General features: G+C 38.5%; 1 protein-coding gene across 2 annotated transcripts in view; it reads right to left on the reverse strand.

Annotated features, from left to right (window-relative positions):
* The window catches only part of GLCCI1 (glucocorticoid induced 1), a 97378-nt gene that overhangs the window by 46123 nt on the left and 36813 nt on the right, over nucleotides 1-14442 (reverse strand). For both annotated transcript variants that reach the window (XM_066353735.1, XM_066353734.1), the window contains exon 2: nucleotides 8980-9131. In XM_066353735.1, coding sequence (XP_066209832.1) covers nucleotides 8980-9131 — 152 coding nt within the window. The remainder of the gene's footprint in view (nucleotides 1-8979; nucleotides 9132-14442) is intronic.

The following is a 14442-nucleotide window of genomic DNA, read 5'->3' on the forward strand; positions in this document are numbered from 1 at the left end:
AAACATTACGAGTCTAATATTATTATCCTTTGTTTTTCTAGCAATTATATGTAAATAATCTTAAAACCAGATATAAATATAAATAGCCTCTTCTCTTGAAAACAGAGTGTAGAAAGCAGTTCAACTGAAAAAAGCATGAGGAATTCAGTGATAGTAGCAGTTACACACTCAAATTTTTTATCTCGCTCCAACTATATACCAAGTTAATGTGCTCATCATTAGACCCGTTTCATCCAGTGGTCCCTGGATAAGCAGCATCATTGGCGTCATCTGGGAACGTTAGAAATGCAAATTCTCAGGTTCAATCCTAGAATTATTAAATCGGGAATTCTTAGGTAAAGTCCAGCAGCTTGTGTTTTAACAAGCTTTCCAGATGATTCTGATGCAAGCTAAGGTTTGAAAAGCACTGTTAGATTAAGGAAATAAAAATGAGTAAGAGATGTTTTTTGAGGAATCTCCATACTGTTTTCCACAGTGGCTGCACCAGTCTGCATTCCCACCAGCAGTGCAGGAGGGTTCCCTTTTCTCCACATCCTCACCAGCACTTATTCTGTGTTGTTTTGTTGATGAGCACTATTCTGACTGGTGTGAGGTGATATCTCACTGTGGTTTTAACTTGCATTTCTCTAATGATTAGTGATGTTGAGCACTTTTTCATATGCCTATCGGCCATCTGTATGTCTTCATAGCCAAGATCTGGAAACAGCCCAAGTGTCTGTCAGTAGACCAGTGGATTAAAAAGCTGTGGTACATATACACAATGGAATACTATGGGGCCATGAAAAAGAACAAAATCTTACCTTTTGCGACAAGATGATGGACCTGGAAACTATTATGTTAAGTGAAATAAGCCAGGCAGAGAAAGAAAAATATCATATGACCTCACTCATTTGAGGAATCCAATGAACAATGTGAACTGAGGAGCGGAATAAAGGCAGAGGCGGGGTCTAAGGAACCAGAGGGAAAGCGGACAGAAGGAAAGGGGATGAGAGGATGGGGTCAGAGAAGGGAAAGAGATTGGTGGAATTATATATACATAACACAGCGTTATAGAGAACAGAAGAGCAAACCCTGGAGGGAAGGAGGGAGGGCGTTGGTGGGAGGGGGGCAAGGGGGATGTTGGGGACACAGGGGAGGGGGATGCATTCGGGGGGACACTAGAATCTATGTAAACACAATAAATTTAAATCAATAAAAAAATGAGTAAGAAATAGATTCTACACTCTTAGGGGACATGCTTACCAAATAAATAACCACTCATTTTTCTTGGAGGCTAATATCAATAACAAGTATAATATCAGTTTGCATATAATACATATTTAGAAATTAACAAAAGCTAACAAATATTGTTTGGGGACACACAGAAAGTTACATTGATAGGGAGAGATTTTTCTTTACTGAGAAACATTAATTAGTAGTCCTTAGGAAGGACTAACATGCCTGAGTATTTTAAAAATGTATAAATTTCATGTCTATTTAGCCCTCAAAGTGTTCCACACAACTGAATGATGGTCTGTGAGGTAATGACTTGAGATTTTCAACATTATTAACTAGGGAATTTATATAGAAGCTTTATTTCTGTTTCCAGACCTCATGGCAATGGGGAGGGAAGACGCATGGTAAATCTCAAGATTGTAATTTTTTGAAAATAGGAAGTAACACAGAAATCAATATTGCGTCAGTGCCAGACATGATAAAATGAAATAATTTGCCTTACTCAGTTAAGAAATGCTAATTTGAGAAAAAGTAATCATAAATGTGCCAACAGCCTCAAACATACTTACAGTAATTCTATTTTCAAGAATTAACCTGAGATGTACATCAAAAGAAGCACTGGAAATAAATTAAATGTCTATCAATAGGGAAATTAAAATTGTGGCACACTCTTGTAACAATATAAAAAAACTCACAGCACGTAGACTACAAGCCCACTTTACTAAGCAAATACGTACAAAGAGAAAAAGACTAGAAAGAGATAGTTAAAAATATAAATAGTGGTGAGAATTCTAGATAATTTTATAGTAAATCCATAATTTTTTTTCCAAGTTGAATGGAAAAAAAAATCAGAAAAAAAAGACTTCATATCATATTTAGGAATATTTAATGACATGGGAAACACTAGGGTTCATTAAGTTAAGAAGATTACAAAACACTACTTACAGTATCATCTGAATTGTTTTTAAAATGGTTTTTAATTTTTTTAAATGTAAATAATCAAAATATAAAATGATATACACCAAAATGTTAAAAATAGCTGTCTGGATATTAGAAATATAAGCAACTAAATTTTTATATCATGAAAAGGTTATAGTTAGGGGAAAATATTAATCAAGATAAGGAGTATTCTCTAATAATAAACAATACCAACCATAAGAAAGATATTATATATATACATCTTTAAACATCTATAATATTATCAAGATATAAAGCAAAGACCACTGAAAACAAACAACAAACTTTAACGCAACAACTGCCAGCTTATGACAGAACACATTTTAGAAGGAGGCTATATGGAAACACAATGACATAATTAATAATATTGAGTCTGACCAAGTGGTTGCACAGTAGATAGAGCGTCAGACTGGGATGCAGAGGACCCAGGTTCAAAACCCCAAGGTTGCTGGCTTGAGCACAGGCTCATCCAGCTTGAGGGCAGGATTGCTGGCTTGAGTGTGGGATCATAGACATGACCCCATGATCGCTGGCTTGAGCCCAAGGTTGCTGGCTTGAGCAAGAAGTCACTCGCTCTGCTGTAGTCCTCCCCCACTTCAAGGCACTTATGTGAAAGCAATCAGTAAACAGCTAAGGAGCTGCAACAAAGAATTGATGCTTCTCATCTCTCTCCCTTCCTCTCTGTCCCTATCTGTCCCTCTCTCTGTCTCTCTGTCACAAAAAACAAAAAAGATTGAATTAATATGTAATGAATTCTATATTTAAAATAAAAGATTCTACCCATTTTTAAATATAAAGCATTAAGAAAAAATGAATCACATATTAGGCCTCATATAAAATCTCAATGAAATTTCAAAAGACTTATAATTCTATACTCTAGTTATAATAGCATAAAAGTAGAAATTGAATTTTTACTAGGAAAAAAAACTTTAGCCACTTAGAAATGAAAAAGAAAAAAAACAAAAAGCTCTCACATGCTAAACAGGATTAAAAACTAAAATCGTATTATATCTTGAAAATATAAATAATGGAAATATTATGCACTAGCTAAAGCTGAGCTCAGAGACATAAAACACATGCATTACTAAACTAGAAATATCACAAACACATAAACTGAGCATTCATTTCCAGAATCTAGAGACAGAACAATATAGACTCCAGGAAGGCAGAGAAAGGCAATGACAGAACAGAGTCAGAGAGCAGCGGCTAGAAAGCAAAAACAAAAACAACTGGACAATCACTTTAACACCTTAAAAAAATTAAACACCATATAACCTAATAAATTAAATCACTCAAAACACAAATGTGCAATATTAAAAATGAGAAAAAAATCTACGGATATACAAGAGATGACAATAATTATAAAAGAGTACTTTGTGAAACTATGCAAACACATGTGAAAATCTTGATGAAATGGATTATATTGTAGCAAAATAAATGAAAAATTTGAGCTACATAGTGAGAAACTAAGAGACCAAGAATCATGGAAGACATTGATATTTACTAGAAATCCCAAAACATACAAGTCTGGTCAAGTTTAAGGTCAAGTTCTCTCAGACCCAAGTAACAGATAATTGAGAGAATATTTACACCATGCCAGTGCACAGAGGAAGGAAATTTTGCAAAATCATTTTATGAAGCAAGTATAACACCAATCTAAGGATTACATTAGAAAAAAGAAAAAACTTCAGACCCCTTTTCTGATACTGAAACAAATACAATAAATGTTAACACTTCATTTTACTAATTTTTAAATTTCATATTTAGAAAAGAACTCCATAAAGCAATAGCATTTATTCTATAAATATAATTATTACCAATTATAAAGTAATCTATTAAAGAATTTCACCCTATTTTAGATTAGAGTCAAAACAACATATTCATTTCAATGATGAAATGACATTTGGCCTATAAAGAAGCACACCTGATTTTAAAAATCTAGCAAAAGGATTACTAAAATAAGCGTGTATGTTTGTCAGAGTGAATGTACTAGCTTTCTTTTTAAACTGAGGTATAATTGAAATACATTATATCAATTACATGGGTACATGCTATGAAATGATCACAATTAGTTAACATCCATCACCAGACATAGTTACAATTTTTTCTTGAGATAAAAACTTAGATTTTGCCCGTACTAACTTTCAAATATGCAATATAGTATTTTTAAAAATATTTATTTATTTTAGATTTTATTTATTCAAGTTTTAGAAAGGAGAGAGAGAGAGAGAAGGGGGAGGAGCAGGAAGCATCAACTCCCATATGTGCCTTGACCAGGCAAGCCCAGGGTTTTGAACTGGTGACCTCAGTGTTCCAGGTCGACACTTTATCCGCTGCGCCACCACAGGTGGCAATATAGTAGTATTATTAACTATAGTCACCATGCCGTATAGTACTCATCCCTTAGACTTACATATGTCATAACTGAAAGTTGTACTTTTTGACACCTTTCCCCCTTTTCACCCATCTCTTCCCCTCCATCTCTGGCAATCACCAACGGGTTCCCTGTGTGTACGAGCTTGGTGTTTTGGGTTTTGTTTTGTTTTAGATTACCCTTATAAGTGATATCATACGGTATCTTTCTCTGTCTAAATTATTACACTTACCATCGTGCCCTTAAGGTCTACCCACTGCTGCAAATGCGAATGATAAGATTTTATTGTTTTTATGAATAAATAATCCATTGTGAGATGTATAATATATATATTATATATATGAATGACATTTTCTTTATCCATTATTTGTCAATGGACACTTAGATTGTTTCCGTATCTTGCCTATTGTAAATAATGCGGCAATGAACACGGAGGTGCGTATATTTTTATGAGTTAGTGTTTTGATTTTCTGCAGATAAAATACCCAGAAGTGGAACTGCTGGTTCATACTTTAATTCTTTTTAAACTTTTTGAGGAACCTCTATACTATTTTCCATAGTAGCTGTAGCAATTTACATTCCTAACAGTGCACTAGGGTACTCTTGTCTCCACATCCTCACCAAAATGTATTGCTGTTTTTTTGATAATAGTCATTCTAATTAGTGTGAGGTAATATCACATATCCAACTGTATGCCTTTGATTCCTTTTCTTGCCTAATGGCTCTAGCTAAGATTTCCAATACTCTGTTAAATAAAAGTGGCAGGAGTGGGCACCCTTGTGTTGTTTCTGATCTTAAAGAAAAAGCTTTCAGCTTTTCACCAGTTAGTATGATGTCAGCTGTAGGTTTGTAATATATGGCCTTTATTATGTTGTGGTACATTCCCTCCACAACTTCTTTGTTTTGTTGTTGTTGTTGTTTTTGTGAGAGACGGACAGATAGGGACAGACAGACAGGAAGGGACAGAGATGAGAAGCATCAATTCTTTATTAAGTCTCCTTAGTTGTTTACTGATTGCTTTCTTATATATACATGCCTTGACAGGGGGCTACAGCAGAGTGAGTGACCCCTTGCTCAAGCCAGCAACCTTTGGGTGCAAGTCAGCGACCATGAGGTCATGTCTATGATCCCACGCTCAAGCCAGTGAGCCTGTGCTCAAGCTGGACGAGCCTGCGCTCAAGCCAGGACCATGGGGTTTCACACCTGGGTCTTCTGTGTCCCAGTCTGACGCTCTATCCACTGCACCACTGCCGGGTCAGGCCCTCCATATCTTCTCTATTGAGAGTTTTTATCATAAATAGATGTTGAACTTAGTCAAATGCTATTTTGGCATCTACTGAAATGATCATATAACTTTATACCTCATTTTGCAAATGTGGTGCATCAAGTTGATTTATTTGTGGATGTTGAACGAACCTTACATCTTTGGAATAAATCCCATTTGATCATGGTGTATGATCCTTTTAACGTGTTGGTTGAATTTGGTTTGCTAACATTTTGTTGAGGATTTCTGCACATATGTGCATGAGAGATATTGGCCTTTAATGTTCTTTTCTTGTGGTGTCCTTGTCTGGTTTTGGTGCACCAACTCTTTAAAGCTGCTTTCCATGGCAAATCTTATGGCCACACTCAACTTCAAATGGGCAGAGAAGTATAATTCTATCATGTTCCAAGGAGAGAGAATGCAAATACGTAATAGCCCTCATCACTACTATACCTGGAAAATCAGAGAAAACGCCTTTGTTTATTGCTCTATAGTATTTTTATTGTTTGACCACTTTACAAAGAATATATGTTACTTTCTCATTTAATTTCAATTTATAGAAGAAGGAAACTGAAGTTTAGGTCATAGAGCAGTTGATTCAGTGGGCCATGACATATTTTCCCATTTTATTTTTAAAAATTCAAAAACACTGAACAGATGAAAAGTGCTCAGTGAGTAGTCATAAAGCCAACAACTTATATTCCATAGTCAACTTTCTGTTATATTTGCTTTATCATATATCTACCCGTCTATTCATCAACTGAGCTTATATTTTATTTATTTCAAAGTTAGTTGCAGACAGCAATATACTTCACTCCTAAATAACTTATTTGAGCTTAATATTTATGGTCTATATTTTTAAAGTTTTTTTAATCAAAATACACAAGAGTATACTTTGATCTAAATTCTGATAAATGCATTCACCCATGCAACCAAAAATTCTATCAAGATATGCACTTCCACCTGACCTGTGGTGGCACAGTGGATAAAGTGTCAACCTGATATGCTGAGGTCGCCAGTTTGAAACCCTGGGCTTGCCTGGTCAAGGCACATATCGGAGTTGGTGCTTCCTGCTCCTCCCCCCATGCTCTCTCTCTCTCATTCTCTCTCTCTCTCTCCTCTCTAAAAATGAATAAATTAAAAAAATAAAAAATAATAATAAAAGAGATATACACTTCCATCATCCCAGACATTTCCCTCACAATGGATTTGGATTTGAACACAGGCTCTGTCTCTAAAGTTCACAATCTTTTTCACAACACTACGCTACTTCCTTTTAAAAGGCCCAACGTGTAACCCTATGGCATTTAGGAATTCTTAACTCAAACCTGAATTTCAAGATCCATATGAAAATTTGTCAAATTAGAAGAATAAATATATTTTATGTAATAATTTGTAAGTTTAATTTATACATTTGCTCCAGACCCTGCAAATGGTCCTGTCTTTCTACTACTACTAACCTTACATGTATATTGTAGTCCTATAACATTAGCATGAGTTCAGTTGTATTAACCCCATCACACAAAGAAACAGACAGCTTTAAATCTACCACACACCCTTTCATTCTATCTCCATATCATTTTGCTTAATTCCCAAGGATCTGCGTTTCCTCTTCTACCTTATCAATACTAGACTCTCCAAGACAATCTGCCCCAATCTCTGAATCCAGCCCTCATTCTCCATGACCTCTCTCTAGCACCTGATACTGTTAAAAAAATTTTCCTTTCTTAGAGCAGCCTTCCCTTTGGCTTCTAAGGCTCTATAAAACTATTTCCATTCTTCTCTTAGCTTTTGTTCTTTCTCCGACTCCTCTCCTTTCTCAGAGTTTTTGTAAAGTATAAATAAGATAATGATCCTGATAGTGTCAGCATAAAGCATACTCAATAAAAGGTAGGATTTATTAAATCTAAACAGCATCACACCAAGTTTAAGTAAAGTGCCAGTTACTATTCTGGGTGATACATTCACACACACAAATGACCTATGTTAAGAGCAGTGTAAAAAAGGAGCTCAGACTGGCTAACAAATTCATGTTTTAGAAACCTGGTTCCAACACTTTGTAGCTTCATGATCCTGAGTAAGTCCCTTAATGTCCCCGAGTTTCTGCTTCCCCATTTGTGTAGTCTTGCAAAGTTCTTGTGAGAATTAAATGAAACACAGGATATAAAACACACAGCACAGGGTACAAAGTCAGTAACTGTAACTCCTTCCTATTCTTATTGCTTCCAGGTGAATATATTAGTTTTCTCTCTTTCCCTTGTGTGCTTTCCCAAAAATTAAGTCTTTGGTCTTTTAATCTTCTCTTTTTACATTCTACACCAACACATGATGACACTTGTGAACCCAATTCCTCCAGAAAGATTATTTTAAACTGTGTGTCCATTTCCAGGCCCACATCTCTACATTTTGCTAGTTATTTCTACTTGAGAATCCCACGGCCTACCATATCAAACTGATCCTTTTGCTCAGAAAACTAAGAATGAAAAGCAGAAGTCCGGGGGTGGCATAAAATATTACAAAAGCAGAATTGATAGGATGGATGATAAAGAAGCTAATTTCATGGTTTCAAGCTTGTCTGGGAAAATTAGAAAAATTGAGAAGATTCTCATAGATCATGTCCAAAATTTCCCACCCTTTTTCTCTTCCCTCATTCTTTAAACATGAAACACTAATCCTTCTATTTTCCTAACCTACAAAGCCCAAAATGTTCTCATTCCTTTGAATTCTCTCACATTTAAATACACCATTCTTTAATCAGAAAAAAAACACCCAAAACACCTTTAACATACAGTTCCTTAGCCACGTATTAATACTTTTAAAATTATTTCCAAGACTGTGCAAACTTTTCTTCAGCAATTACTTATATTTTCTAACATAGCTACTAGTCATTATATTAATTTATCTCAGAGAGCAAGTCTTAAAACTAAGTCTAAAAAACTGTATAATATAGATTGATATGCTATTTATTAAATATTAAATAATTTTAAAACTTTAAAAACTGAGGTGGCAAAATATAATTAGTCTAAAGTTTATTAAAATAAATGGCTTCTTTGGTTGAATATATTCTATTTCAAATTTGGGACTATTTGATTAAATTATATATTTTTTACTATAACTGAAACAGAGTAACTGCAGGGTAGTAAAACTGATTTAGATTTGCTTAGCGTACCTGAGTAGCTTTGTCTTTCATGCATGAAGGGTAATGTACATGAGGATCCCGTGGCCACTGTCCTGTGAGATAAGGTCCTGTTATTGTGTCCAAAGAAGAGGTTCGCCTTATTGTATTAGAGGTTCGAACTTGCTGAGATTTTTGCCTGTCCACTAGAGAGAGAAAAGAAGAAATTAGATTAGTCACTAACAAAAAAGTAACATTTTAAATTTAAACTTTATAGTTTGTGGAATGTCATCTTATCAATTTTCCCTACAATATATTTATCCCAATAGTCTCCTCATACGACCTGATGAAATATGCAGGCCTTCTCCAAAGAAACATACATTCCCATATTAAATCTCAGATACACTTCAAGGCTGACCCAGACCGCACGAAGCCCAATCATTTTAAAGGCCTATTCTACAATCTATTATACATAGCATCTCCACTGCTATTACTTTATAAGATTATAAAGTCTCACCTCGACTGCCACTTCACTAACTGCTACCTCTGTAGCCATCTCAACTAGATCTTACAGTGCCCCCTCGTCCACTGTTAAGCAATATACTTCTATACTTATTCGTTCTTTAACTTAAAGCCTCTATTTGTCACTATTTGACCCATCAACTCAATGTTTAATGCCTCGTTACTCCTCATACACCCGTGTTAATTACTAAGTGCCACACAAACTGCCATTTCCTGATATAAACCACTCGCTTCTCTACCTCTACACATTCTATAATTCCTTGGGCCCAGAACTCTCGCCTTTCCTGTTCACATGACAGACTTTTTTATTGGAATTTATTTAGGTGACATTGGTTCATGAAGCCATGCAGTTTTCAAGTGTACAACTCAACAAAACATCACCCGCACACGGCATCCTGCCCCCAGCGCCCCAAGCAAAGCCTCCTTCCAGCCCTTGTATCTCTCATCCCTTTGCCCACCTCCAGTCCCCACCCCGTCCCTCTGGCTGTTATCACACTGCTGTCTGTGTCTTTGTGCTGTGTGTGTGTGTGTGTGTGTGTGTGTGTGTGTGTGTGTATGTTTTGTTTAATCCCTTTACCTTCTTTCACCCAACCCCCAACCCTCTCCCGTCTGACAGCTGTCAGTCTGTTCCATACAGCCATGCCTTTGTTTCCATTTTGTTAGTCAGTTTTTTGATCATTAGATTCTACATGTGAGATCATATGGTACTTGTCTTTCTCTGACCACTTATTTCACTTAGCATAATACTCTCTAAGTACATCCATGCTCTCCCAAAAGGTACGATTTCCTTCTTTTTTGCAGCCAAGTAATATTTCATTGCGTAAATGTACCATAGCATTTTATGCACTGAGCTACTGATGGGCATTGGTGCCGTTTCTTGATCTTGGTATTGTAAATAACACTGCAATGAACACAGTGGGTGCATATATATATATTCTTTCAAATCAGAGTTTTGGGTTTCTTTGGATATATTCCCAAAAATGGATCACAGGGACAAAAGGCATTTCCATTTTTAAATTTTTGAGGAAACTCCATACTGCTTTCCACAGTAGCTGCACCAGTTTGCATTCCCACCAACAGTGAGGTGTTTCTTGTTCTTTCATTTGGAAAACATTTCTTTGTCTCCCCATTTTGTCTCGTGTATTAGGTGATTTGCTATGACTCCCAATCTTGTTATGATGGCTTTATGATGTAGGTGTCTGGTTTGGCTCAGATCACCTGAGCTTGGAGCTCCTAGAATGTTTCCTGGGGGTTACACGCATCCTCTTGTTCTAGATGAGTCTTGAATGCTGTTGGCCCATTTGTGGGTGGAGTTAACCCTTCAGGATGGCTGACTATAAGGAAAACCCTCAATCACTATATATGAGTCACTGGGTAGGGGCTGTCCCCCCAAGATAGAGCTGTTTCCAGCAGGGTCTGATGTTTGCTGGAATCCTCCTCTGAGTGTGCTGCTTGTGCGGCTAGTTGGGTTGAGCTCTGGTGTGGCCTGAAGCCCACCACTTATGTTGGTTTTGGGATCAGTTGAACAGGGTTCAGGTACAGGTCGATGTCAGAAGCTGTGTATAACTGAAGCTACCACACTATTCACTGTGGTTGCAATTACTGTGCCAGGGTGTACAAGGGTGACGACATTCCTCCTGCTAAGAGCTGGTGGCACATCTATAAATGGTCCTAGGCTCCCTGAAGTCCACCTCTCCCTGAAGTTGCTAAGCCTTCCCAAGGTGGCCAAGACCCACAGACCCTCCCACAGGCTGCAAGCTCTGTAGGGCAGGATAACTGGGATCAGGAGGATGGGGCCAATGGGTCCCCTGCTTGGGGGTCATGCAGCCAAGCACTCAATGAGGGGATTGTGGTCCCTGCTCCAGTGCCAGACCACTCAGTCTGCGAGTCTCCAATTCGAACGCCCCCAGGAGGAGCATGTCTTGAGGATGAGCGTGCCCCCAGGAGGAGCGCGCCCGAGGATGAGCGTGCCCCGAGGAGGAGCGTGCCCCCAGGAGGAGCGTGCCCCGAGGAGGAGCGCGCCCCCAGGAGGAGCGCGCCCCCAGGAGGAGCGCGCCCCCAGGAGGAGTGCGTACGCAGGTGCAGGTTGGGGGCAGCCAGCGGTGCCTCTGTGGGAGAACACTCAGCAGGTCAGAGCTACTGGGGCTCAGGACATCAGATCAAAAGTCTCCCATTGGTGTGGTGCTGGCTGAGACTACAGAAAGGGCACTTCATTCCAGTGGCAGACAATAGCCTCCCAGGGAAACACGCTCTGAATGTCCGAGCTCCCACCCGCACTCCCTCGCCCCATGGAGTTGAGCTCAGCCAGGCTGGGCAACTGAAACTTAAGAGGGCAGATCCAAACATCAAGGCTGGTGCCAGTAAGCTTGTGGGAGGGGGGTGGGCACCTCTTCCCTTCCAGAGCAAGAGCCTCCAAGGAAAGTAAGATGGGCTCTGAAGGCCCCACCTCTGAGCAGCTCTCAAGCCCCTCACGGAACTGAACTCAACAGGGCAGGGCCCCTGGCTGCTGGAAAGGTGGATCAAATGAGTCTCCAGTGGGGGAATAGTGTGAGCTGAGTTTGCCGGAGAGAAAAGAATGGTGCCCCATGATGTAGTCACACAACCCGGCACACGCCCATCTGATTGCCAGACAGAAGTCTCTTGGGAAGACGCACTCCAAAAGTGCCCCCTCTGTGTAGCACTCTGATCTCTCTGCAGGACTGAATTCAGCAGGGTGGGACCACAGAGAGTGGAAGGACAGGCCAAGAGATTCAACGGGGGGGGGGGGGGGGGGGGGGGGGGGGGGGCTGCCATCTATGAGATCGAGATGGGGAAGAATGATCCCCTTTTCAAAGCTACACAGTTCAATCACTGTCTGAGTGTCGGCCAAGAGCTTCTCCAGAAAGAGCATCACAAAGGTCCCCGCTGGTGCAGCCAGCAGACCCTGGGCAGGACGGAGCACAGCAGAGTGGTGTCACCAGGTTGGAGGACTGTGGTGCACTCCCCAGGCTGCTGCTCTAACCGCAGGAGTGCTCGTCCCTGGGAAGGTGGCATCTGGTCGCTAGCAGACTCCCTTCTCTCCCAGGCAGACTGAATCCCCACTGATTCTCATCCCCAGACGCCATGCGGGCTCCTCTTCCCATCTCTGTTGCCCTGGGTTAGGAATCCCTGTGCGGGGTTGAGGCTCCACTCTCTTGTGGGGTGGGAGTTTTGCAGCCAAGGTGTCCTTCCAGCTTCCCGGCTACCACATGCTGGGGGAGGGTCACCCTTTCAACGTTTCCACCCTTCTTATCAGTCTCTATGTGGTTAATTCTGTTTTGTCGCAGATGTAATATTTCAGTTCAGCTGGCCTTCCGTTGGTTATTCAGGTTGATTGCTCTATAATTTAGGTGTAAATTCAGTTTGGTGCTGGGGGCAGATGATGTAGCTTCCCTTACCCTGCATGTTGGGATCTTGACAACCTCTTACTTAGATACATGTAATCTCTGCGTGCATGGGGCCCTAAGCTCATCTCTCCCCTCTACCAGAGCATACGTTTAGTCCTTACAAACTGAAAAGGAGTCGATGCTCAATACTTAATCAATTTATTTATAGCTACATAAAAATAATATGTATAATGAAACTATACTCTAATTCAACTAATTCAATTTCTTCATTTATGAATGGAAAATCTGAAGTCCTGAGGAATAAAACTGAATTATCCAATGAAATAGAACTGCTAAGAGGTGACAGAGGTAAAAAGGAACCAAGCTCTTCAGACAGTCTACCCAGTTCAGTGAACACACTAACAATCTGCTTCTCCTCTCCACACGGGTACCACAGGGACCACTGTTGAAAATCAAAATGATCATACTGAGCTAAACAAGAGGATTTTTCATATAAATATATCCTAAATAATTTAATGTGCATTTTATAATAAAATTCAGTGCATTACAAACCCCAAGGCTTACAGTTTTATTCAAGGTTATATAGCACATCAAACAAAATGCCTTGCACATTACAGGGGGTCAAGAAACATTTGTTATTGAACGCTGTCCTTCAACTATCTTCCTAAAATCAGAATACATAGTTTGTTTGGTTTTTAATCAGAAAATAAAAGAAAGTACAGGATACTCTAATGCAGTAAACTCTATTGTATTTTTAAATCTCTAACAAGTGCCCGTTTGACTTCTTTTTGACCCAAGAGTATTAGAAAAGATCTGAAGTTACCAAATTTCCTCCATATCTTTATTACTTAGCTCTAATTTTATTTTACCACAGGCAGACAATCTGGGATTTCTACTTTTTGGAATTACCTGCAATTTTCTTTGTGACCAAAAAACATGGTAAACTTTTATAAACATTTCATGAGTCACAGAGATCTATTTTCTGTTGTTAGCATATATAGTTCTTTGTCTTGTAAATCAACGAAAATTAAAATACAGAACATAGGAATAATATAATTATCAGCTTGATCTGTCACAGATTTAAGAGAAGTATTCTAAAATGTCTAAACTACTATTGATACCTATTATTTTATTTCTTGCAATTTTCATCATTTGTATTTTAGTGCTATATAATTTGGTTCATATTAATCTATGAGATCACCATTATGACTTATTCATCATTTTATTCTGTTCCATTTATTACTTTTTACTTTTAAACTCTGTCAAATTAAACACTATGCCCCCCTCTAGCTTTCAGCTATAATTTGCCCAGTATGCCTATTCTTTCATTTTCTATTTCTTTGAATCATTTTATGTGTGTCTCTTGTATACAGTATATAATGAGGCTTCTTTTTGTAAAAGGTAAGTTTATCCCACTTATGTTCATAGTTATAGAAATTATGATTTAACTTGTCATGTAATCTTTTTCTTCCTATTTTGCAATGCTTTCTTGCTTTTTGTTTTCCATATTTTACTATTTGTCTCTTCTTCTCTCTTCTTACCTCATCCCATCATCACAGGTAATTTGGAAGATATGTAGACTGTTTTTAGTTCTACTACTAGAAGTTATTTCTATTAATTCTTTCAAATG

The sequence above is a fragment of the Saccopteryx leptura genome, chromosome 12, assembly GCF_036850995.1.
Source record: "Saccopteryx leptura isolate mSacLep1 chromosome 12, mSacLep1_pri_phased_curated, whole genome shotgun sequence".
Lineage (NCBI taxonomy): Eukaryota > Metazoa > Chordata > Mammalia > Chiroptera > Emballonuridae > Saccopteryx > Saccopteryx leptura.